General features: G+C 40.8%; 1 protein-coding gene and 1 long non-coding RNA gene across 4 annotated transcripts in view; one reads left to right on the top strand and one right to left on the bottom strand.

Moving 5' to 3' along the window:
- Nucleotides 1–553: 553 nt before the first annotated feature.
- On the bottom strand, nucleotides 554–27291 carry NAPG (NSF attachment protein gamma). The gene is given in 13 exon segments (XM_050767397.1): nucleotides 554–3584; nucleotides 4403–4532; nucleotides 5223–5280; nucleotides 5283–5301; nucleotides 7177–7255; nucleotides 12751–12821; nucleotides 13096–13162; nucleotides 13277–13386; nucleotides 18632–18662; nucleotides 19576–19593; nucleotides 20338–20422; nucleotides 22592–22659; nucleotides 26990–27291. Coding segments are annotated over 13 exon segments (936 nt in total). The 5' UTR covers nucleotides 27046–27291; the 3' UTR covers nucleotides 554–3440.
- LOC126941138 (uncharacterized) overlaps nucleotides 26741–27524 on the top strand; it is an 80536-nt gene continuing 79752 nt past the window's right edge. For all 3 annotated transcript variants that reach the window (XR_007721089.1, XR_007721091.1, XR_007721090.1), the window contains exon 1: nucleotides 26741–26866. This is a non-coding gene — a long non-coding RNA (uncharacterized LOC126941138). The remainder of the gene's footprint in view (nucleotides 26867–27524) is intronic.

Below are 27524 nucleotides of genomic sequence, written 5' to 3'. Positions count from 1 at the left end.
TCACAAACCACATTCAAGACACTCCAAGGTGTCCTGGAAGAAATACAAAATCACACGATGTCCGACAGCCACTCCTTCTGCATTCTTTCTTACTCCAACTTCTCCTGAATCCAGGTATCAAATTATATTATTAATTTCTATTCCACGAAAGACAGGGATAATATTACATAGCTAGCATCCAATAAATGTCTGATTGTAAGTAAATCTGCCAGTAATTAAGGTGCTAATTATGTAAACAATTTCACATCAGTTCTCTTAGCCTCCTAATCATATATGGTTTTATCTCACTTAACCCAATCAAATCTTGGAAGATGTATTAGTCTTCCATCTCACCAAACAGCAGTATATTAAAGTATTACAATAACTGAATGACTGGTATTTTACCTTCCCAAAGGTACCTTACTCCCAAAGAGCAGAAAAGACAACTGCAGATAACAAAATACTGTCCTTGTAAAATAATGCTGAAGTCATATAATTAAGAGAATGTGTCCCTGGAAAAAAGAAAATTAACAAGCTAAACAAAATAAATAATACAAAGAATAATCATATTTACATAGTTTCAGGTTTTATTTTCATAATTATCTTCCTATAGAAGCAATACTCTGCATTTCCGTAACAACACATTTAATATTCTACTCATCAGAGTTGGAAAAAATAGAAATAAAGCAGATTCCATACACGAATACCATACTCTGCATATGTACAAACAAATTCAATATATTAAATCTATTTTGTAGGTGGACTTCACTTACAACGTAACAGAAGGTTGAATAGTAGATTCTGAGCATATTCATGCAGACTTCCACTTTGGTGAAAGCGATGACAGTGGAGTTCTGGAAGACAATTCTCGTAAACAGCAAGTTTTACACTTTGGACTATGCCCTCAAGATAGAAACTTATGTGAGTGGAAAAAGAAAATGTATAAATGTGAACCAAATATTCTTTACCACATAGAATAACCCTGACAACAAAGAATATCCCCAAGTCCTGGTTCTCCAGTCCTCACTGGGGGCAGGAAGGGTGAAGGAGGCTGCCCTTGGACACAGCCTTCTGTGTGGTTTAAAGCCCAGCTGCGCTGCTGCTACAGAATGCACTTCATCATCACCTTTTTAAAAAAAAGTTTTCAGTACATGAGACAACTTTTTTCCCCTAAGACTTTAAGGGTAATATGATCTATAAATAAATAGTCTACAATACCTTTAAAGTATTGCCAAATCTGTTTAAACAGATTACTGATTAGCTCAAATGAGCATTAATGTAAGACACCAGAAGTTTCTGATTGGATCTAAAGGATACAAGCTGCAATGATGGGATCTTTGAAACACCGCAATGTCCTTAAATGCAAATGTCTACACATAGCTTGTTCATAGTTAATCCCAATATCATTAATAAAAATGAGCTGCTACCTGAAGAACTATGCCAATAAATTAAGGAAGAAAAACATTAAATTTATTAGCGTTTTGTATCAGACCTAAAATAAAGACCGTATACCAACATTCACGCACCCAAGACCACCTCCCAAAGGAGGATGTTATTCTGTCTAAGCTCTCCCACAGAACTAATTGTGACTAAAATCACTTCTGATACTCCACCTTGGTGTTTTCAGAAAGTCTAGCAAAATCAAGCATCCTATACTTAAATAAGTTATGACTCTAAAAGAGACAGAGACGGGGCATGAATAAGCAGGAAATTTCTTCGGCAGCGTGTACCTGCAGAATGCACACTACTGGTGTTTGCAGCCTCTTTCCAATTAACAGATTATGAGATAGGTCTAAGCCACACAGGGTGATAAAGGAATGTTTCGAAAACAGCATTTTAGGAAATAACTACAAAGGATCAATATATTAGCAGTGCGGTGTTTTAAATATGTCTTTCTAAAATGATTCTTCCCTTTCAGCTAAGTTTTCATAGTACATAGCATTTTTTTTTTTTTTTTTTTTTTTTTTTTTTTTGAGACAGAGTCTCACTCTGTCGCCCAGCCTGCAGTGCAGCGAGTGGCATGATCTCGGCTCACTGCAAGCTCTGCCTCCCGGGTTTACGCCATTCTCCTGCCTCAGCCTCCCAAGTAGCTGGGACTACAGGCGCCCGCCACCATGCCCGGCTAATTTTTTTTGTATTTTTAGTAGAGACTAGGGGTTTCACCATGTTAGCCAGGATGGTCTCGATCTCCTGACCTCGTGATCTGCCAGCCTCGGCCTCCCAAAGTGCTGGGATTACAGGCAGCAGCCACCGCGCCTGGCCTATATAGCATTTTCCATGTCAACTTAAGACGGAGTTACAATAAAACAAACCAAATTATTTTGGAGGGAAGAAATATATCTGTATTAGATTGATGGAAACATTACCTCATTCTTACAATGTTAGAAACATATTCGTAGGCTGGGTGAGGGGGCTTATGTCTACAATCCCAGCACTTTGGGAGGCCAAGACAGGCAGATGGCTTGAGCTTAGGAGTTTGAGAACAGCCTGTGCAACATGGAGCAACCCCATCTCTACAAAAAATAGCAAAAAAAAAAAAAATAAATAAAAAAATTAGCCTGGCATGGTGGTGCATGCCTGTAGTTCCAGCTACTCGGGACTGAGGTGGCAGAATCACCTGAGTCCAGGAGAGGCTGCAGGGAGCTGTGATCGCACCACTGCACTCCCGCCTGGGCAACAGAGTGAGACCCTTAAAAAAACAACAAAACCCCCGAAGGTATTCATTACCCATGAGCTCCTATTTGGTCAAGAACCAAGTAGATTTGAAGACAGTCACTGTATGTACTTTTTAGATAGAAGAAATACCCACACTTCAGAGAGGACTGAAGATATTTATAGAATCACTTTAATACGCTACCTTCAAAATTTTTCAAACTCATAATAAGAGCTTCAATCCATCTTTTATTGGGCTAAATAATATTGTAAGGCTCAAAATAACTTCCTGTCTCCATCTCATCTCTGAAAAGACTTGATAATTTAAATGTATCTAACATCATGGGGGTAAATTTCCTTTCCAAAACAAATTTTAAAATAATTTTTTATCAGTAAACATTACTTTTAGCAGCAATTATTAAATGTAAAAAACAATTCACTAACAGTAACTTACAAGCGTCCAAGAGAGAAGAATACCTATGCTTATTACCCCTTTTGTTTAGAACATAATTTATGTATAATTTGGCTTGCAAATTTTTTCATCAGCTATATTAAAACATAGACAGTCCATTTTCTGTAAATTCCTGCTGGTGTCTTAGAAAAGCTCTTATGGAAAGAAAAAGATATGCTTCACAGGTAATGGATACAATGAGTGATTTGGGGAGATGGTAACTAAAGATCCTAAGTCTTTATTAGGATCCAACATGACTGTAATGAAGTACGTATATCCCTAATCTATTCCCAAGTCCTTGAAATGGCATGTCAGGATTTTTACCTTTGTTTCCCTTTTCTTTTCAGCAAGCAAAATACTAGCATAGTCCTCCTGAGTATTCGTCTTCCTCTTCATCAGCAGCTGTGGCAGTGACACCATCAGGCTTGGCCTGTGGTGTTGCGGGTGATTTCTTCTTGATTCCCCCTCCTGGAACCACCAAACTCAGGCCCAGCTTAGCATACTGTCAACAACAGAGCATGTTCTTAAAAGCTGGATAACTAGAATCCCGACACGTTTTACTCAGCTCTAAAAAGACAGCCTGGCTCTCCGCCCTCATGACCACCAATTCTGCCATTCAGATGGAAAACAAAACCCAGTAACGCTGTTCTCCAGATGCCTCATGGCCACGGTGGGGCAGGTACACAACTAGTAAAAGTATCAATTATAATTTCTTAATTAAAACAGGTACTTACAAATCCACTGAAAAAATAGAACAAATAGAAACTTATAGTCCTGGTTCACTTTACATGCAAGGCATCACGTGAGGATGTTTCTCACACACTGACTAATGTATTCCTCACAACAGTCCAGCAAGACAGGTACTAGGGGCTTCATTTTACAAATGAATTAACTGAGGTTTAGAGAGAATTAGTGACCTGCAACACGTAGCTAGTCATCACGGATCCCCACAAGTCTACTGAATTACAAAGGCCACTACAGAATGGGTCTCTTTCAGACAGTCCGTCTAAAAGAAACGAGTAAAAGCAACCTATGCAGGACAACAGATAGAGGAAAAGTTGAGAAATAAGCTTGAATTTTAAAATATGTATATGGTCAACAGTTAGACGGGTGAGTAAATGGCTATAAACCACACAACTACCATCTATTTTATCTAAATCTATGGTGAAATTCAATGCAAGTGGTCAGTTTCCTTATGAGTAGTAGTTTGAGAAGAAAAAAAGAGGTAGGAAAAAATCTCTTAAGTACACGGGTAAAAATCTCACTAGAAACCTTTCTTTCAAGAGAAAAGATGAAAGCTACGCAAACAGGTCCGCTTACGTCATTGTCCATGTACTTGAAAAGCGGTGAGTTGCAGACATCTGACACTTGGTCTTGGTCCTGCTGGTCATAACCTTCAAGAAGCTGTTCCAGCGCAGCACAGTCTTCACTGCCGTTGAACCCGGGGATGCTGCAGTGAGCACAAACCACACGTCTTCAGCTTCTCCTTAAAAGCACACAACTCAGGCAGGGATGACTCTGCCCCTGGCATGTGACAATGTCTGGAGACATTCTGGTACTTAAAAGTGTGGGAATGCTAGTGGCATCTAGAGGGCAGAGACCGGGGATCCCACGAACCAGCCTGCAGTGCACAGGACAGGCCCAACCACAAAGAACCATCCAGCCCAAATGTTAACAGTGTTGAGATTAAGACTGCTCATGTTAAACACTAAGAAAATCCCTCATTTTGATTTCTGTAACATACAATCTGAGAATTTTTTTCTCCTTTTTCTTATTCTTTTTTTCTTAGAAGGCAAATAAAACAAAATGACTAAAATGACTAAAGTCATTCACTTCCATGGAGGTCCCCAAGAGAAAAATACAGGAAAGGAAACAAACAAACAAACAAAAAACAAAACGTGTAAAATGCCCACTGTAAAAGATGAAATGGTAGACGAGCACTCCTAAGATTTAGAAATAACCGTCTCATGGCCAGGAACATTTGTCCCAGCAGCAATCTTAGTTGTAGAAACAGAAGCGCTAACACCGGCAGTCAAGAGGGCCCAGACAGCGTCTTACCAGCTCTCAACCGTCTCATGGGTCCCAGCCAGCAACAGAAGCGCTAACACCGCCAGTCAAGAGGGCCCAGACAGCGTCTTACCTGTAGCTCTCCCGGACACATCTTTCTGCAGCTACGTAGTCATTTCTGTGGAGATGACTAAGACTTGAGCAATTGTTTTCTAAAACAAAAGAGAGGGTCATGGTCAAATGTATGTCTGTTTAAGAAAGTCAGTATCCTGGCAGTATTAAAAACACCTGGAGTTTAACTTTCCGAGTCTTTGTTTGTATAAACAGAGATTTATAAATGCTATAGTAACTTCTATGGGACACCTGAGGGGAAATATCCGAGAACAGTACTTTCCCAACTCTCATGTCCTGGGATTTGGCTGCTTGGGGCAAGTCTGGGATTCACCCATTTCTAACAAGTTCCAGGGGGCACTCTTACTACTGGTCTGGGGACCACACTTTGACGCAAGCCTTAGATCACAACCACGTTTTAAAGAGAATCTCTTTCAAATATCTACACAGATTCAAGCTTGAAAAGTGAATAAAAAAGAAGAGGGGGGCGACCATAATTCCACAATGATACTTAGAATCTTTAAAAAGAAACTAGGAAAAAGATGTATGAGTGAAAACTTCAGATAACAGAAATAATGATAGTATTGATAAGTCAACGATAAAAGCAGTAATAAGATCAAGGATATGACTGATAAATTATTGGCAAAATAGGTCTTTATGAAGTATTTTTCCATCTTTTTGATCTGTATCGTTTAGGTAACTTTTACTGATTTATGTTCAAATTCACAAAGTCTTCCTTCTGTCATCTCTGAGATTAAGCTTATCCAGTATTTTATTTCAATCATGTATTTTCCAGTCCTAAAATTCCCATTTAGTTCATTTTTATAGTTTCTATAAAAACAATTTTTCCTATAAAAAACAACAGGTCCTCTTTTCTATTCATTTCAATTGTCTTTATCTTTACCTCATGAAGCAACTGTAAGTCTTTATGTGATAATGCCAAAAACCCTGGTCACTGCCGGGTTGCCATCAGTTGTCTTTTCTCCTGAAAACTGGTCGTCTTTCCAGGTTCTTGCATGTTAATTCTGGACTGTACTGTGAATGTGATGCTGCGCGGCCTCTGTTTAATTTTCAGGAGAGTACGGATGTTTTCAGCAGGCAATCACCGCAGTTAGGTTCAGACTACATGGGGTGCCTTGTTTTTGGTGGATGGAAGTTCTACACTCAGTTCAAATCCTTTGCTATGTGGCTTTGGGCCTTGCATGCATAAGCCCTTCAGAGGGCAGTGCGACACTTTGACGGTGAGGAGATCTTAGCTCTCCAACCTCTGCGCTGCACTGCTGCTCTGGTGCCTGTCTCAGTACAGCTGAAGAGTAAGCCCAAGACCTGTGTGGGCCACATCCACACTCTGGGGACTCCGTTTCCAGCTCTCTCCTTTCTGGAATTTTCTCCTTTCTCTCTAGCTCATTTTCCTAGTTCCTCTGGCAAAAGAGACTGGGGTCCTTGTGGCGTTTTATCAACCTGAGCCATCATCACAGTGCAGCTCCATGCCTGGGCACAAGCTTGGAGCAAAGAAAAAGGAGAGGAAAACAATGGGACCTCTTCTCCCAGTGCTGGTTAGAGAGGCGGGTTCCTTTTGGAGTTTTCACTGTTGCAGCCTTTGCTGCCCAGCTCCACAACTGCGGGCTTCTCTCATGGCAGGGCAATGCTGCAAGACGCAATGGAAAAAACCCCCGAGAAACTCACTCCCATGGTAGTTGTTTCTCCAAGTGTTTGCTCCTCTCATTAGTCTGTTTTTATTTACTTTTCAGAGTTCAAGGGTGGTTGCTTTTGTATTTTCTCCAGTAGTTTAGTTGTGATCAGCAGAGAGACAAGCTGCAGTGGGCTTACTCTATCTTGGTCAAAAATAGAGGCCCAGGAAGTATTATTTTACAAAAACATAGAAACAGCCATAGAATCCTTTCTTAGGTACTTATTCATACCAGTATAAAAAACCATCTAATGTAACACCAAAAACAAACACTTTCAAAGAATACCTTATAACAAGTTGGATAATTCTCAATTTCCTTATAAATATTTTTTTCTTTCTGAATAGAGAGTGCCGCCTCATCAAACCTAAAACGAAACACAGAAATGTGAAACAAGCAGGTCTAAATGATCGATAGCAGAGGTGCCCTGAGAAATGTGCTTGACATCATAGACTGCAGAGACACCCGGAGGACAGGCAGTGTTAGCAGCTGCCCCAGGACCCAGGTTTCCACACGCTCTGCTCATTTGGCTTGCCTTTCAAATGTCTGACCGCCCACTTTCAGGCTGCACGGTGACAGAAAAAGCAAAGAACTCAAGGATGGGTTAGGTCAAATAGGGAGTTTGAAGCTTGGTAAGGACTGTCCAATAATGAGTATCACAACTTCTTTGTGATACATATTTGAGACGATCTTCGATTAAATCACCCAAGATTTCTTTCCGCCCGACTGAAAGAACATCCTGACACCCAAGGCACTCAGTACCTTCCCCCAACTGTGTCCCTCCATCACATTCTCGCTGCTGCCCCAGTGGCCCTAGCAAGCTCTGAAGTGCCTAAAAGGGCAGCACTGAGGGGTGGCAAGTCAGAGACCTAAACAAAAGCCTTCCTGCATCTTCAATCTTCAACATTCATCTTTTCCACTGACCCTCATACATTCTCCTTTTCTTCCATTTTGCCTAATGGCAGAATGAAGATGAAAGCAAGGAAAGGGGTCACCAAAACTTTTTCCCCAAACCCTCCAGGCCCTTACCCCTTTTTCACTCCCCCAGCCCTAATTCCATCAAACCCTAATTGAATCCTCCCCTCCCTGCAAAGCTGTAGTATACTCCAAATGCCAGGACTCCCTGAGTAGTACAACTTGAGACTGAGTGAAATGCACGGTCTGTAGCCATTGCTGTCATCCCAATATGAGTTCAAGGTTATGGCAGCAACTACCAGGGGTCTGGGCATTGGGAATATACACAACCAACAGCCAAAAGGGGCAAGAGTCTGTACTATCGGGATTCAAAGGGAGGTAAGTGGTATTATAACCCAAAATAAAAACACAAAAATGTTATGCTATATGATTTTTTTTTTTTTTTTTTTTTTTGGAGACAGAGTCTCACTCTGTTGCCCAGGCTGGAGTGCAGTGGCGTGATCTTGGCTCCCCGCAACCTCTGCCTCCTGGGTTCAAGCGATTCGCCTGCCTTAGCCTCCCAAGTAGCTCGGATTACTGGCGCCTGCCACCACGCCCAGCTAATTTTTGTAGTTTTAATAGAGATGGGGTTTTGCCATGTTGGCCAGGCTGGTCTCGAACTCCTGACTTCAGGTGATCCACCCGCCTTGGCCTCCCAAAGTGCTGGGATTACAGGTGTGAGCCACTGCACCCAGCTTATGTGTTATCTTTTTAAAAACAGTTGCATGTATACACACACACACACCACACACACAGTGGCTTGGCTTATGCTATTATGGCTACTTACATCATGAGTTAAACTGAATCTTTATGGGATGCACCCTGGTAACTTAGTGCCTTATAAAATAACACTCAGAGAAGAAATGCGTTCTGAATTTCCACAGGTCAACTTGATAAAGTTTTGGAACAAAGTCAATTTATAAACTGGGTTTGGCAGCAGAATTCTAAGAGTGCTCCCAATTCTTGCCCCTTGTAAACATTTCCTGCATGATCCCCCTTTAAGTGTAGGTGTGACCCTCGGAATACGATGGGCTATCCTGTGATTAGGACACAAAGGGCCCTTCCTTAAGTTAGAGGCCAGAAACCAGAGTGACGCGCTCCCGATGCCTCCAATCAGCAGCAAACTGCCATGCTGTGAACCACCAAGGGGGGCACATGGCCAGGAACTGAAGGCGAACTCAAAGCTGAGAACAGTTCCTGGCCAATAGGCAACAGGAAAACAGGAATCTCTTTCACACAGCTGCAAGGAAATCAATTCTGCCAACAATCAATGAGCTTGGAAAAGGACCCAAGCCTCCGGTGAGATCACAGGCCGCTCTGACACCTTGATTTCAGCCTGGTGAGACCCTAGCTCTGCTACCTAGCTACACTAGGATCGAGCTACACTAGGATCTAGCTACACTAGGATCGAGCTACACCAGGATCTAGCTACACTAGGATCGAGCTACACCGTATCCAGACTTCTGGCCTTGTGAAACTGAGCTAATCAGTGAGTATTGTTTTAAGTTGCTAAGTTTGTAGCAATTTGCTATGCAGAAATAAAAAATTAATGCAAGGCGGACTACAGCTACATGTATCTATATTATTTATAATTGTGACCCTGAGCTTATAACAGATCCTGTTTTATAAAATAAATTACATCAGAATATTCTGTGCCCACAGTGTCCAGATTATATCATTCTATTAGCAACCTCAGTATTTTAAACTTTTCATACATTTAACTATAAAGGGTGCATTCTTTATACATAAACTGTTTATTTCCTTAACATAATAATAGCATTTCTATGTGCTAATATATACTTACCTAACAAAAAAGCCAAGCACTTACATGAGTTTGTAGTTGAAAAAGTTGATCAACTTTGCTAAAAGGCCATGAAATTAGCATATAAAGCCATCTATTTTTAAATGTATCCTGAAAAGTATTAGTTACTTATTATAATGAAACACAGATGATTTCAACTTTCCCCTCAGGTAATACTCAATATTCCTAACACAATGACAAGAATCTGGTTTTGCTGAAAAAAGAATAAATTGTTTTTATCTTCCCCAAATGAAACAAAACTGAAACCAGACAGAAGTTATGTGCAAATGGCAGAAAACTGTCACAGAACCTCATTCACCCCCAAGCTTTCAACAGACACCTTCCTCACCACAACTCAGACTCTTCCTCTGGCCCCAACTATTCCCTGAACTCCAAAACCTATTTCTACCTACCTACAGAAATGTCGAGTTTATGTGTCATATTCCCAACGAAGTTTATGATCATCACCGAGAAGTTTGTGTCTATATTCCTTATCTGTTATTAATGGCACCATGGGCAGAACAGTTACGCAAGACAGAATCCCAGGGATTCTCCTTAATAGCACACACCCCACCCCTGAACATATACATACCCAGCCCTCCCTGTGTTTAGGATCTAGTGACTGTCTCAGACAACTGGTGAGAAGCAGCTCTTTTCTTTGCTAACTGAATCTTCTGGGAGGGATTTGGGTTCACTGAGACCACACACCTTGTCTCAAAGGTACAGACCTTCTCTCAGAGGCACAAGGTCATGATCAACTTGCTGCAAAGGCCTTTTCTATATATATATATTTTTTTGAGATGCAGTCTCACTGCAACCTGCGCCTCCTGGGTTCAAGCGATTCTCCAGCCTCCTGAGTAGCTGGGATTATAGGTGTGCGCCATCACGCCCAGCCAATTTCTGTATTTTTTAGTAGAGGAGGAATTTCACCATGTTGGCCAGGCTAATCTTGAACTTCTGACTTCAGGTGATTCATCTGCTTCGGCCTCCCAAAGCGTTGTGATTACAGGCATGAGCCACGGCACCCAGCCTGGAAAGGCCTTTTCTAAAAAGGAACAAGGGCACTGGCCTTGGACTGCCTTTAAGACCATCCCAGATGTAATCTAAATGAAACTCTGAATCACTTCTGAACTATGACTCTCCAGAACTGAAGGAGAAGCAAGAAATTAATATGTTAAATAGATTAACTTTGCTACACTAACATAAAAAGTATTAAATTAGGACATCTTACGGACTCATGTTAATGTAAAAAGAAAAAAAAACCCAATAAAGCAAAGTCATGAATAAAAGCCCTACATTTATAAATGTGCCCTTTGAGCACATCTACGCAGCATTCTCACTTCTGCTGCTCATTCAACTAGCATTCTCCCCTCTGCTGAGGCTTCGAAGAATCTAACTCAGTACTTGCTTTAGAACAATAGCTTTCTTTAGATGTGTCTAAACCGACTGGCAACATTGGTAATGTTTTGAGGATGGTGGTGGCCCCCATCCCTAGCGGAGCTTTCTAAAGGAATATGCACAGGCAGCTGGAAAACCTTCCTCACCTGACCTCCCCCAAAAGATCCTGGCCTCTCCCCTTTCCTGTGCTACTCCCTCTACCACACAGCTTTAGATAATCTATACCTTGAGAAACAAAAGCAAAGATATGGAAAGCAGAAATACTTCAGGGGAGCTGAGGCAGTGTGGACTCTCACACAGGGCTGTCCTCAACTTCTGCCCCTTCCTGCAACTTCACTTCCTCCACCTTCCATGGGGTCTTATAGTAAGGGGCTTAGCGCTCTAGAAAGGCACTGGGAGCCTTGTTGGGGAGCATTAGGAGGTGAGAACAGATGAGAAAGGAGGTAAACTACGCTAAAACTTGCCTCCTGGCTGCCCTGAAAGAATGAAGGACACTGTTTCTAAGACAGGCCCCTGCTCACAAGTCAGAACCTCGGTATCACCTCACAGTTCAGCTATTCTGCCACAGTCATCGCGCTATCACCAAGAACAGCTCTGCTGCTGTAACAAACATCTTCAGAAACTAAACTGAATCATTTTTAACTTGGGAACTGTCAGAGTTAGCATTTCAGTCACTGATTTCTGGGAAGCAACAAGTAATAAGATGAATAAAGGTAATGACCCCGGATTGACATGTAAATTAAACTTTGCTTCATGATTAAAGTCCTAATTTAAAAACAAAATGAAATTTCTATTCCATTTAGACAAAAAACAAACAAACAAACAAACAAACAAACAAACAAAAAAAACCTACTCAGTGAAGGAAGGTCCTATAAACAAAGTAGTCTATCTAAATGAGATTAACAGTTAATTCTAGATTAATTTATTCTCATGTTACTCTAGACTGATTTAAATTATATTTCAGCATCTGCAGTCTTCATGAAGAAAAAATTTAATTCAGTCTCAGAAAGGATAGATTCATCAGTCATTTCTATTTTGATTCCTTGACACATGAAATGGATCTTGCGTCTTTTCTGTCACTGGGAAGCTTTGGGCAAATTTCAATTAAGATATCTGCAGACCTACAACCTCCTAAAGATGTTTATCTTAAATATTATTGAGATAGAATTTTATTAATGAAAGAAACTGTTTACTAAAAGTAAACTGAGATAAAGTAAAAAAACAAAAGGAAATCCCAAGAGGTTTTTAGCTTTCTGAGGTTCAACTATTTGTGCTTCAGGTCACATGTTGCAAGGTAAATATTGTAAATATTGTATTAATGACACTATTTGTCAAGAACCTGTCAATTTTCATGGGTGTTTATGCATCTTTGTCATTTATCCTAATATTCTTATTTTTCCTTGAGAGAGGTATCATAACCCAACCAAATAACATGAAGAAAACTGTTCCCTCTCAGGTTGCTGAGCCAGGGTTCAACCAAAAAAAGCACAGTGCATGATAAATTTGGGCATTACACTTTCAAAAAACAGCAGATCTTTTAATATCTAATTCAGTGTGCCTACTGTCTAGTAAATGTTAATGTTCTCTTGTGTGGCCTGGTGTGTCTACAGCTTATACCAAAAAATTAACAAGCTATCCCCCAAATGACTTTCCAGTTCCAAATGTGGATTCAAAGTATAAACACACAGCAATAGTTTTTAAAGACATACCTACGTCCTCGTACTAGTAGTCTGGAGGCTTTTCCTAGTAATTCAACTGCCTGCCGTAAGCGTTCTTCATTCTGAAGGAATCAAAGACAAACAAGTATTGGCTGCTTTAATGCTGAAATGTTTTTATCCCACAATATTTATTTTGTAAAGAAGTAACGGCACTGGATCAAGGGGGGAACACGAAAGCTGCTAGTCCATTTCACTACTCTCTAACAGAAAAGAAAGAGCGCGCAACTGTGAGCACGGAAAAGTTTTAAAAGTAGCCACTGCATTTCTCTCTTTTCCTACATATTATTAATCTGAACATTCTAAGTAATTAAAGAAAAAAATAAGATTCAAACTTACTTCAAACACATTAGCTGTCTGTTGATATAACTGTACAGCCTTCTCTGGATCAACATTTTCTATAAGCCTGAATTACACAAGAAAATGTGACTCACATGAGAAATGGAAAGCTTATTTTTCAAGGACTTCTTTAAAATAAAGACAAGACTTCTATGCAGAGCCTCGTCCATCTCACACTCACTTTCCAGCTCGCTCCAAAGCCATGGCTGCAGTGTCTGGGGTGCCGTTTTCTAGATACATCATGCTGGCTTTCTCAATTAGCTGAACAGCCTCTGGTAGTTTCTGCATCTCCTTTGGGCAAAGGATACGCACAGGTCGGAAAATGCATCCGTTAAAGAAAAACAGAGTTAACAATCTGAAATGCAATTTTTAAAATTTTAAGTTCTGGGACACACGTGCAGAACGTGCAGGTTTGTTACACAGGTATACATGTGCCATGGTGGTTTGCTGTACCTATCAACCCATCAGCTAGGATTTAAGCCCCACATGCATTAGGTATTTGTCCCGATGCTCTCCCTCCCCTTAATCCCCACCCCCCGACAGGCCCCGGAGTGTAATACTCCCCTCCCTGTGTCCATGTGTTCTTGTGGTTCAATTCCCACTTATAAGCGAGAACATGCAGGGTTTGATTTTCTGTTCCTGTGTTAGTTTGCTGAGAATGATGGCTTCTAGCTTCATCCATGTCCCTGCAAAGAGCATGAGCTCATTCTTTTTTACAGCTGCATAGTATTCCATAGTGCATATGTACCACATTTTCTTTATCCAGTCTATCACTGATGGGCATTTGGGTTGGTTCCATGTCTTTGCTATTGTGAATAGTGCTACAATAAACATACGTGTGCATGTGTCTTTATAGAATGATTTATGTTCCTTTGGGTATATGCCCAGTAATGGGATTGCTGGGTCAAATGGTATTTCTGGTTCTAGATCCTTAAGGAATCGCCACACTGTCTTCCACAATGGTTTAACTAATTTATACTCCCACCAAGAGTATAAAAACTTTCCTATTTCTCCACAGCCTGGCCAGCATCTATTGTTTCCTGACTTCTTAATCATTGCCATTCTGACTGGCGTTGAGATGTCATTGTGGTTTTGATTTGCGATTCTCTAATGATCAGTGATGATGAGCTGTTTTTCATGTTTGTTGGCCACATGTCTTCTTTTTCTATAAGGAACTTAAATTTACAAGAAAAAAACAACCCCATCAAAGAGTGGGCAAAGGATATGAAATGCAATTATTTTATCCCTAATTCCTGAAAGTAAATGACTCAAAAACATTGTATAGCAATAAATATATTTAAAATGAAATGCTTCACATGATTACTCTCCCAATCAAGCCTCATTAAACCCAACCAAAAAGGTACCAGGTAATTTCTACAGAGTTCATCACCACTTCACAGACCTTTGGGAAATCTATGAAAACAGAAAAAAACCAAAAACCTTGCTCTTCACTGTTTTCTAAGCATTTCTTTATCTTTAACTATTTACCAAGTCCCTACGACGTACAAGACCTCTGCCAAAGATCACAGACTGGCAGCCCAACGACTCTATCTCACTTCCAAGTGTGTTTTGCTTGATCCATGCGGTATTTTTAAATTAGATCTTTCATGAAAATTCTGTTTTATGGCTTTCTTCAAAAAAATATCAAAAGCTACGGCATTGGCAGGCTTGCATCCCTGTATGGCAACAAGCTGGGGCTGGGCAGCACCGTCCCGCCAGAGGAGCACGCACCTCCTGGCACTTCTCCCCGCTCTTCACTTCCAAATGCCTCCGCGTCCTGGCTGCTCACTCATTTCACTTATTCCTTTATACCCTGAGTTCATCTGAGTTTGCAACCCTCTTCCATGACTGATAAATTCTGTATCTTACTGTTAATCTATACATCTCAGGATCATGCAGTCCTACTGTAATATCTCCAAATCAAACACTTTAAAAATAAACTTAAAAAACACCATTTAAAAGCTAGTTATAAAGTTTATATAAGCAACTTTGGTGTTGACTTGCTGTATCTTAAGGTAGGCTCCACACTGACATCTCATGGGTAGTTTACAAATCTGCCTATTCAGTCCCTTGCTAAGTTGACAAATTCATTAGGATACCCCTAACAAAACTGGTCTCATTTTCGCCAACCCCAAAACATAACTTTATTACTTAGCTATGGAAACTAACAATAAAACAGACTGAAAGATACTGTATGAAACAAGGACTGCTATCACTCACTCTAGCAGAATGAAATGCGAATACATCTCCAAACCTCAGTGAAAAATATACCAAACCTTTTGGGTTTTTTGTTATAAAACCAAAAGTCAATGAAAGAATCTGAGTCTATAATATCTGCTGAAAAATATCTGAATGAACAGGGGAGGGAAACCTAACAAAATCTCTCTCAGGCACGTTAGTCCTGAGGGTCATTTCTGCTTTTAAAGAATACAACTGAACCTTGGACAGCAGAGATTTAAACTGTGCTGGTCCAATTATATGCAGACTGTCTTGCTCCTCTGCCCCCTGAGACAGCAAAACCAACCCCTCCTCTTCCTCCTCCTCAGCCCACTCAAACGTGAAGAGAATGATGAGGATGAAGAGCCCTATGGTGCTCTACTTCCACTTAAAGAACATGAAATATATTTTCTCTTCCTTATGATTTTCTTAATATTTTCTCTAGCTTATTGTAAGAATACAGTTTAAAACATATTCCATACAACACACAACATATGTACTATTTATATTATTGATAAGACTTCCAGTCAATAGCAGTAGTGGCTCATGCCTATAATCCCAGCACTTTGGGAGGCTGAGGCAGAAGTATCACTTGAGCCCAGAAGTTTGAGCCCAGCCTGGGCAACACAGCGAGAACCAGTCTCTATCAAAAAGATTAAAAAATTAGCAGGGCATGGTGGCATGCACCTATAGTCCCAGCTACTCAGGAGGCTGAGGTGGGAGGATCGCTTGAGTCCAGGAGGTTGAGGCTGCAGTGAGCCACGATTGTGCCACTGCACACCAGCCTGGGCGACAGACCAAGACCCTGTCTCAAAAGACAAAAACAGGCTATCAGTAAAGTTTTTGGGGAGTAAAAAGTTGTATGGAGATTTTCAGCTGCACAAGGGGTTGGCATCCCAGCCCTTGGGTGGCTCAAGGGTCAACTGTATTTCCTCCCCAAATTTACCTATCCACTAATTACATATATACTGTGAATCTACAACATAAAAGCATTTGGGAGGATTAAAAAAAAAAACAAAACAAAACAAAACAAAAAAACACACAGGAGCTATTCGTCATGAGTTTTACCCAGTAGGTAGAGCAAAAAATACGTTAGAAGGCAGTATAAATGGCATCCAAGTGCTATTTGTTGTTTAAAAATTAGCAACTACATCTTCCTGCTTTTGCATAAAATCGAGTGAGGCTGTGAATAAGAGGTCCAACCACAATATTGACACTTCTCCATAAAAAATGATGAGCTGCCTACTTGAAAGTTATACCCTCCACCATAAATATGCCTATTTTCAACGGTTGTGTGCCCGTGGAGCAAACAGGATATGAAATCACAGCAGTCATCAAGTGACAGAACCAAAGGGTGATCCAACAAGTTTCTGTGGCTTCCCTGCACATCTGTCTACAAAATGGCACTCTCCAACCCTTGCTGGTGAATAAATGTGAAGGTTTGTAAGACAAATTGGTAGAAATTTTAGCCCACAGAATTGCGGACCATGTAGCGCAGGAGTCCCATGCTCCCAAGACTGTCCAAAGGCATTTAATTTACATATAAAACAATGCCAGAAAGCATTTTCCTTCATCTGTTTCCCTGTCCACTAAGTTAAATTTCTTTCATTCAAAGTAGTGCCTTTCCAACCCTCAAATTAAATAGATACTTGGGCAATGGAAATGATGCCTGAATAATAAATTTTGATGAAGATTCAAGTCTTAGTACAGCTGTTGCAATATAAACTGAGGCTGTGAGAATTAGTGTTTGAGCGTTTCTTAATTAAGTATATCCTAATAACATGCACGAAGTACACTGAGACTGTAACAGCCACCTGGGAGCTTCCTAGTTCTCAGTGGAAAATGAGACAGAAGAAGGCCAGAGCAGATCCCCAGCTTCTTTGGCTGTAAGAGAAACTCTAGTTGCAAAGGAACTGCAGTTAATAACCTAACTTGCATCACCAAATACCAATTCAGTTGCATGTTTGGCCAGAAAAGCTTTATTTCAATGGATTTATAACAGTTTATCATGAGGAAGCATCATAATTTAAACATTCTTCTATTATTATTATTATTATTTGTTTTGAGACAGAGTCTCGCTCTGTGGCTCAGGCTGGAGTGCAGTGGCGTGATCTCAGCTCACTGCAACCTCCGCCTCTGGAGTTTAAGCAATTCTCCTGCCTCAGCCTCCTGAGTAGCTGGGATTACAGGCGCCTGCCACCACCCAGCTAATTTATGTATTTTTAGAAGAGACAGAGTTTCACCATGTTGGCTAGGCTGGTGTCGAACTCCTGACCTCAGGTAATCCGCCCGCCTTGGCCTCCCAAAGTGCTGGGATTACAGGTATGAGCCAGTACACCCAGCCTCACTTTTCTATTTTTCAAAATTTAGATAATTGCCATTTCTTCAAAAAACATCCTGATGCATAAATCTTTGCTATCTCTCTCTCAATGACAGATTCACAGAATTGAAATTCCTGGGTCAAAGACTATAAAATCTTTTAAATTAAGCATGTTAACAGCTATTACTAACATTCTTTAACCTTTTGGTATTTTTTGTTGTTCTACAATGAGCATGTGTTCACTGAAAAAAATAAGTTCACATTATAAAAGTCAGAGAAATTAAAAACAAAAGCTTTACTAAGGTAAAGATTCTTAAAAACAAAGCTTTATAATAAATACTTGAAAGTAGCTTTTACCATTTTAGATGAAACATTTTAAAAAAAGAAAGTACTTTATTTCAACTGCCAGCTGGCATACTTTGAGAGTCGGCATCATAAAGTAGTATGTTCTGTCTCACCACAGCAGGACATTAACTCCTAGCCTGCTTTTGAGGAGCAGAAGTACAAATAGCGGCACAGGCACATTGGTCGGAATATTCCATGCAGAATGAATTAAAGTAGCAAAAGCTTAAATCTGTGGTTGTCTCTGCTGCCAACTGTTATTCACACAAGTAAAAATGTCTTCTATAATCCATGTATGGTAATTTTTTAAATATTTATAAAATTTTACTACATTCAGATGTCCTTCTCAAAAGTAGAGAAACTTCCCATAAAGCTCTTTTTATAGCAATACACATCTATCCTGGTTATAGAGCTTAACACGCTACTGTTCCCAGTTCCCTCCGATACATTCTCTCTTATATTTCACTTTTAACACTCCTTAAGATGTACAGAATGTATTCTATGGGTCCAGTTAATGTTACAATGGACATAAACCTTACACTTAGCACCTCTTGCCTTACGGTAAGGAAGCTTTTCAACTCCAACATAAATTCTTGTTTAACACTTTGTAGTTAATCCGTTTTACCTACACAACAACTGTGACATAACATTACTGACCTTCAACATCATTCCAGCTTGCTCATAAGCTCTGCAAAGAGAATATAATTTCTCTGATGAGATCTTAATGAAATGAGGGGTATAAGAAACTTTCTAGTGAGGAACTACTGATAAGGAAAGTGACTTCAATTAAAAAGGGCTCATGCACAACATATCACTTCAGGTTTGTATTACCACACAATATAATTTTTTATTCTTTTTTCATGGGGAATAATGGCTTAGAACATCAGACGTTTGAGTTAAAGAGATTTTATTTTGCAGATGCAAAATTAAGTAAGGCTCAGTAAGGTTAAATTAATTTCCATCTGACAAACCTAAATCTAAGTTTTTTTGTTTTTTTTTTTTGGGCGGGGGGGGGAATGGAGTCTTGCTGTATCTCCCAGGCTGGAATGCAGCGGCACGATCCCACCTCACTGCAACCTCCGTCTCCCAGTTTCAAGGAAGTCTCCTGCCTCAGCCTCCCCAGTAGCTGAGATTACAGGCACGTGCCACCATATCCAGCCAATTTTTTGTATTTTTAGTAGAGACAAGGTTTCACCAAGTTGGCCAGGCTGGTCTTGAACTCCTGACCTCAAGTGATCTGCCCGCCTTGGCCAACAAATAACTACTCTCCACAAGGCAGGAGAAAGCTTCCTGCCTCATTTCCACAGGCACTATTAACTATCAAACAGAGAAAAACAGAGATTCTAACTTATTTTTTTTCCCATAGGCTACTGAACAAAATGCTCCTAATAATATATTATGACAAATTTAATTTAAACTTTTTATATCTTAGAGTTAGGAGTGACTTAGTTTTTAATGTTGAGGTAAAAACTGAAACAAAGAGAAATGATTATTTAAATCAATACAAAATGTATAATTTGGGAAAAAATTACCAACCTACAGAAAAACAGCCACATTTAAAACATAATTTGCAATTACATGAACACATGAAGAATACTTACTTGGCAGCATGGAAAAGACTGAATGGAAGCAACGAAGTCAAAGTTAAGGAAAAAAGAAAAAAAAAAACGAATAGTTTCTACAGATCTAGTATTTAAAGGTGGTTAACTAAATCACTGACCCAGTTGGTTCCAAAAGACAAATCCTACAAACAGGTAAAAAAGAAATAATTCAATGCCTGTCGATATCATTTAAAACTACGTAATTCCCCAAAACACTGCACAGGTTTTAAACTATTTCTATTATGCAATAATCTGAAATTTTACTGAAGTGCAAAGTCATTATGACTACAATTTGCAAGTAAGAGAAACATTTTTTATTGGTAAGTTTTCAAATACCTCAGGAAAATGTACTGTTTTAAACTACTTATAATTTTTATTTCAAATACCCAAGGAAAACTGTATTTAAAAAAAAAAAAACTGATACAGTAGTTCATGCGTTTTCAATACCTGTGCTACTTCTTCATTCTTCAGCACATGTCTATAGATTTCCCTTACTTCATCCCAAGTAAAACCATCATCAAGTAAAACCACAAACAATAGAAAATAAGTTCTCAAATGTAGCTCTGCGAACCAGTGTGGACCTTATGATCAAACTTCACTATAAACACTCCTTCAGAGTTTAAAAATACAGAATTTTTCTAATAATTTTCTAACTTAAAAACATTTTACTTCACAGTTAGTAAAGCAAATTTACAGCAAGAGAAAACAGTTTGCCAAAATCATCTAATTGTTTAACTTCTTTTTAACAGTTGAAAAAGATACGCCCTATTATTTTCATGGGCAACAGCTTCCCTCAGGCAGGCGTCTTTTGCTTGCTCAAACTGTTTGGCATTTTTAAAAGCAACAGCTGAAATAGAAAAAAAAACCCTCTCATTTCCATCATTAAAAACCTCAAATCATCACTGAAATCTGCATTTTATATGAAGTATTACAAACATACTTATTTCAAATACTTAAGAAGTTTCCTAAACTATAAAATACTACTTTTTTCTAAAGCAATTTCCTTACAACTTTTCCAATTATCGGTAACTTAGGAGTATTTTTATTTTTTTTTTTATTTTTATTTTTTTTGAGACGGAGTCTCGCTCTGTCGCCCAGGCTGGAGTGCAGTGGCCGGATCTCAGCTCACTGCAAGCTCCGCCTCCCGGGTTCACGCCATTCTCCTGCCTCAGCCTCCCGAGTAGCTGGGACTACAGGCGCCCGCCACATCGCCCGGCTAGTTTTTTGTATTTTTTTTAGTAGAGACAGGGTTTCACCGTGTTAGCCAGGATGGTCTCGATCTCCTGACCTCGTGATCCGCCCGTCTTGGCCTCCCAAAGTGCTGGGATTACAGGCTTGAGCCACCGCGCCCGGCCAGGAGTATTTTTAAAAGTTTTTCTTTTTTATTTGTCGACTACTGGCAACAAATCAGTGTTACTTCCACTCAAAATCAAGAAATCTTTCTAACACCAACACTCCCTAATGCTCCCCAGTGACCGGCAGATTTTTTAGTCACAAAAGACAGCACCTTACTTCACCAGTTGTACCTTTAATAATAAAAACAGTATTTTAGGTATAGGTCATTCAATTACGTAGAAACTGAGGGCCAATAAACACATTAAACAGTTTTTAAAATAATAAACCTTCTTTTTGGCATAATCTTTAAATGTCTAACAATGCATTTATTTTTTTCTTTAAACCTTTTATACCGTTTACCGTCTATGAAAAAGATATCTCACTGTCCAAACAGCTAAAGTATATTGCAAGCTGTTTTAAAAGTGTAATCATCAAAGCAAAACAGGAGTGCTTATAAAATATGATCGTATACATTTTGGAAAACTTATCAAGGGTTGCTTATAAAGAAGCAAAAAGCATAATGCTTTAAGAAAAGTGTTATTTGTTAAAAACACTCTTAAAATTCTCTTTAATAAAATGTGAAAAATAAATACTGAAACTGCTCCCTTCCCTGCTTTTCCGTATGTTGCTTTTTAAAAAATTTATTCTGATTAAATAGATTTTCCATAAGCCCTTAAAGAAAATAAACACAGGATGCTTCAGTGGGAAAATCTCACCTAAAACATTGATTTTTGAATGTAGTTCATGATCTCAGAGGGACAGAAAACAAATCTGTGTTAAATTTCCCTCCCAGAGGACACTTGCAAAATGTTGTTCCCTTCTGCTCCAGAAGCCTCACTGCATAAGTCCATAAAACTCATACGGAGTTTGAACTTTCCATAATTTTAAAGTATGAGAGAGAAACAATTGCCTGATGCCAAAAAAGAGAACTTACTCCGATTTAAATAAAAGCACTGAAGACGCATTTGCTGTTTAACCAAAAGCACTTGCCCTAGATGTTCTCTGTGCTGGGCTAACACGTGTGATCAGGGCTATCGCTGAAATACAACTGAAAACGTGTTCAAGGTACTCAAAATTTTGTTATATTTTATTTATACTCCAAATTACCACAGATATGCTGAAAGCTATCACTCTATAATTCAGAATGCTAAATTTTTAGTAAATTCCCTTATCTGTTGCATATTTTACATTGTTCATATCTTATATAAACTGATTAAAATATGTATATAGCTTAACACTTCACGAACACGCTACAGACACATTCAATGTGACGTTCATAAAAGACATAAGGACCAAGCAAACATATGATTTGCAGATCTGCTTAAGATGAGGCTAAGTTAACAAAAAATTTAACAAACTCCTTATTCAATAGAAAGTATAGAGAAATACGGCAAAACTCATGGATACAGTATTCAAACAACTGGAGTTGAAGAATACATAAGCAACACTAAAAACCCACTGCCGTGTATCACCAACCCCGCCCCATTGCTGCTGTCATAGACAGCAGGTACCGGGAACTCTGACTCAGCTCTCGACACATCTGAAAATAACAAGTGGAAAAAACCTTTTGTTTTTTAACTATTAAAGCCTTGTAGAAAGCATATACATATTATGGTGAAATGAAGTTATCGGACTATTTTAAGATTACATGCTGGAGCAACTGGACTACAGTCAAAAATACCTGCTTTTCCATATTCAGAAGCGGCACTGTCATAATCTGGCTTCCATTTTAAAAAACCAGTTTTCAGGCTAGAATGAAAGAAAGACACAGTTAACAGAAGTTACCAACCACATTTATAAGTCAGCTCTCTGCTTGTAATGACGTTCTAGGTCTTAAAAAAAAAAAAAAAGAAAAAAGAAAATAAAGGAGGAGCCACCAGGCATAAACTTTCCGTGTCACCTGCCTCCACCCAAACTTATGCCTGACAAACACGACCTCACCTCTTTCCCTCGCACTGTCACAGGTATGTGGTTTCCTCCTACAGGTTCTCAATTCATGGTCCCCAGACCAGCACCATCAGCACTGCCTGGGAACTTACTAAAAACATAAATTGTTGACCCCATCCCAAGCCTATGGCATCTCTGAGGTTTAACGAACCCAAAGGTGCATTAAAGCTTCAGAACCTCTGAAGCACAGTGTTGACAGCAGAGGGACTCATGAAACTGATGCACAGACCTCTGAGAGGCTAGAGACATAAATGGAGGCATCATAAGCATGTCAAGAGCATAGATGAGACCAGATCTCCTAGCAAGACTGCAGAGAGAGAACACAAAGACTAAGGAATATAATCATTCAGTGGAATAATGAGGAAGTAGGCAAAAAATTAAAAATTAAAAAATTAAAAAAGCAAAAACTCGCCACCCATAAACAAGAATGATAATCAGAAAGGGAAGGATATTACAAAAGCCAAGAGAAACTGCCTTCCAGGATCCCTACTGGCTTCTCAGATGCCAAATCAAAGAACCATCAATTTTGAATTCTTATCTTACTTGCCTTTTCCTCAATATTTTATTTTTTCTTATTTTAAAATAATTTCAGACTTAAACTAATTCAGTAACTGTCAAATTTGGGTGTGCATAAAAATTGCCCAAGCCATCTTAAATTCTAAATTTCATTCAATTAGTGAAGGCCTGCTTGCACAGAACACGGCTTGCTTCAAATGAATCAGGCCAGTATCTTAAGAGGAAGATGGGGAATCTGTAGGAGCCCTCAGAAGTACAGGCTTCATTGTGTGGCAGCCATGTGAACTACCAAAAAGTCGTAGCTTTTTTTTTTTTCTTGAGATAGGGTCTCGCTCTGTCGCCCAGGCTGGAGTGCAGTGGTGGTATCTCGGCTCACTGCAACTTCCGCCTCTCAGGTTCAAGTGACTCTAATGCCTCAGCCTCCTGAGCAGCTGGGATTACAGGCTTGCACCACCACACTCAGCTAATTTTTGTATTTTTAGCAGAGAAGAGGTTTCGCCATGTTGGCCAGGTGGTCTCGAACTCCTGGCCTCAAGTGATCCGCCCACCCCGTCCTCCCAAAGAGCTAGAATTACTGGCATGAGCCCCTGCGCCCAGCCAGCTACAGTAACATTTTTTGCCAATTAAATTTATTTAACACACTTAGCATCTAAAACTTGTTTGTGTATATAGTGTTACAAAATTCAAATTAACATAAGCAATTTTTCAAGCTTACCAAGAATTTCACTGCTCAGAAAAATAATATCCTTAAATTGTGGTGTGTCTACTGTAATCCACAAAATTGAGGAAATATGCAATATGCAAAATGATAACCCTCTGTTTCTATCCCAAAACAAACATTACATTCTGTATATTAACATAATTTTTTTAATCCCACTAAAACCAAGATACAATCATTCAGTCGCTGAAGGAGCTATACACGGAAAGACCCAGAGAGTTTGAAACTGGGCAAACCATCCCAAGTCACATGAATACCACTAATAAGGAAGAAAGATGTATAGCTAATTTAGGTTTAGCAGCTATACCTGTTAGTCCTTTTGACTCTTTTTCTCCAAAGAATCAATAAGGAAATTGACCAATTTCCACAGAAAAAAAGAAAACAGCAAAATTACCATCTGTGGGGGTGGGGGGGATCAATTTACAAAATGACTCAGCAACACTGAACTATATCATCATTAGAAAATGGAGAAAAATCAAATACGTCCTAAGCTCCTGGCCCATTTTTCCTACCACCAACCAAGTAACTATCTAGCAGCATTTCAAACTAACACTTCAAGCCTGAACCCCACACCTCCCTGCCCCAGACCTACTCACCAAGCACATCCATTAACCCCTATCCCCTATCTTGGCTGAAGGCCTCTCCCACTCAACTCCCAAGTTAGAAACCTAGGAGTTAACCCTTCATCTCTATATGTAGGCAGGTCATTAAAGCATGTCAACTACATATTGACAAATGTCACTCAATCCTACCCCTGTATTGTACTTGAATCCAGGCCATCACCACCTCTCCCCTGAAGTCAACAACCCACTAACATGTCTGGCACTACCTTCATGGGACAGTCACCTTTCCTCCTCTTCCATTCCCCACACCCGGAGCATATTACCTTTTCCTTGCTTCATATCTCCACCATACTACACTGAATACTTCTAGCACTGAATATCTTCTTTTTAGTCCTCTGTTCACTTGTCTGCCCGTCTGTGAATTCTAAGCTCTTGAAGAAGGGGCCACTTTTGGTTACTCCAGTATCCTCAGTGGCTGGCACAAGTACACAGAGACAATTTGTAAATGTTTGTTTACTGAATATGTCAAAGTTCATTCTCCACACTGCTGCCACGTTTTTCTTTTCCTTTTTATTTTTTATTTTTGAGACAGAGTCTTGTTCTGTCTCCCAGGCTGGAGTGCAGTGGCACCATCTCTGCTCACAGCAACCTCTGCCTCTGGGGCTCAAGCGATTCTCCTGCCTCAGCTTCCTGAGCAATTGGGATTACAGGTGTGCGCCACCACACCTGGCTAATTTTTGTATTTTTAGTAGAGACAGGGTTTCACCATGTTGGCCAGGCTGGTCTTAAACTCCTGACCTCAAGTGATCCGCCCACCTCAGCCTCCCCAAGCGCTGGGACTACAGGCGTGAGCCACCGCGCCCAGCCTGCTGCCACATTTCTTCCACCAAAAGCAAATCTAACCGGGTTCTCTGGTTAGATGCCTACAACAGCCATCTGAGAAAGCCGTCCCTTCACAGTCTGGCCCCAACTCTTCTTCACTCCAGCTCGTCCTCTGGCACTGTGACTACACTACATTCACTGTTCCCAGAGCACATTTTCAGGCCCGTGTACAATACATACTACAGTTTGCGCACAGAATCTCTTTCACAAGATTTCCCCTCTGTCTAAAACATTCTGTATTTTTCAGGCCCTGCTCACAAATCATCTCTTCCTCAAATTTTCTCATGAAGAATAAACTTCTCCCTCTGCGTTACCTATGCACAGTTCATACAGCTTTTTTTGTGGTCCCTATTCTACACACTACTCTTACTACAAATTTTGCGTTTGCTCCCACTAGAAAAGTCAGATTGTTGTGGGAACCCGAGCCCCAGTACCTTACACACTGACTGCCTCAAGTCATGTGATAGCCTGAGTTTTTCCACTGTTTGAAAATTGGCTCTGCCATCTTTCACCTGTGCGGTTTGGCATAAGTCGTTAAGAGGCTTCCCCAAGTCTCATTTCCTCTTACGAAAAATTATTATCTCTATTTGGAAAGTTATTGTGAAGATCTCAGCTTATGAAATGATGTATGTGAAGCCCCCACCACAGAGCACGATGCTGGCTTTCTATTAACTGTAACTGACAGATAAAAATGCGCTGGAGTAATGAAACGGGGGGGGGGGGGGGGGGGGGGGGGGGAAGAGGCTGCCCAAAGGATGAATTAAGGAGAATCAGTTCAGTCCCACAAACATTTGCTGGGTGCCTACTATGTACTGTACCAGAGGTGGAAGGACATACACAGCAAAGGACGAAAGAAGCACAGTCCCTGCCCACAGGAAAAGTAAACTGCCAGATGACAAAGGTTCACCGAGGAGTTTTTGGGGTAAACCTATGGTCCCCTCCACACAAGGAGCTTTTCAAGGGCAGTGGTTCTCGACAGGGCGATGTTGTTCCCCAGAGGACATTTTGGGTTGCCACAAACAGGGAGGAGGTGCGACCGGCACCCAGCAGGTGGAGGCCAGGGATGTTGCTAACGAGCCTCCGACGCACGGACAGCCCCGATCACAAGGAGTCTTCAGAAGCACAGCGCCCAAGCAGAGAAGCCCCCTTTACCTACCAGCCCGGCAGCACCGCGCCGGGTCCCCGCCCACACCAGCCACGGGGAGCGGACTTCCGGCGGGGCTGACCCACGGCGCTGCCCGAGGCGCAGCGGACCTGACTCCAGCCCGATCCCGGGAGCTCGACCCCGGGAGTGCGACCCAGGGGACACCGAGCCCCTGCAGCCCCGCAGGTACCAGCGCGCCGGGTCCCCTTATCCCTGACCCCTCCCTCCCGCCCCGCCGGGTGCTAAGGCCGCGCCAGTGAGAGACGGACCCGGCGTCCACACGCAGGCCCATGGAAGGTTCTCACTCACTATTTCTCTGCTTTGGCGAGGTGTTCCAGCCCCTCGTTTATCTTCTGGGCCGCCATCTCCACAGTCCGGTCTCTGACGTGGAGACACGGTGCGCCTACCTCTTCCTCGGGCGCCAAGAATCCGCCCAAATAGGCGTGGGAACGCCGAGGAGGAGGCTGGCGCAGCGCGACAGTCGAGCGACTACGGAGGGCCGGACGGCCCAAGCCTCTGCGGCGAAGCGGGGCTGGGAACCGACCGGGGCGCCCCGCAAAGAGACATCGCGCAGGCGCAGCGCGTCAAGGCTGGCCGCACCCAGGGCATCTAGCGCAGGCGCGGTGAGATACTGATGGGGCGTGTTCTTTCATTCAGTATTTGCAGAGCGCTTAATATGTGTCAGGCACTGTGCTAGACGCGGGAAAATCGGCAGACAAAAACTCCTGCCCTCTTGAAGTCTTGCTTTTTCATTGATGTGAAACTGTGGATCCTGTTTGTAGGGTTATTTGGCCTTATAATTTATTACATCTGAAGTTTCTCTGTATCACAGATAGAATAGTAT

This window comes from Macaca thibetana, chromosome 18 (genome assembly GCF_024542745.1).
Source record: "Macaca thibetana thibetana isolate TM-01 chromosome 18, ASM2454274v1, whole genome shotgun sequence".
Lineage (NCBI taxonomy): Eukaryota > Metazoa > Chordata > Mammalia > Primates > Cercopithecidae > Macaca > Macaca thibetana.
The sequence above is the reverse complement of the archived record's forward strand: the minus strand, read 5'-3'. Positions and strand labels throughout refer to the sequence as shown.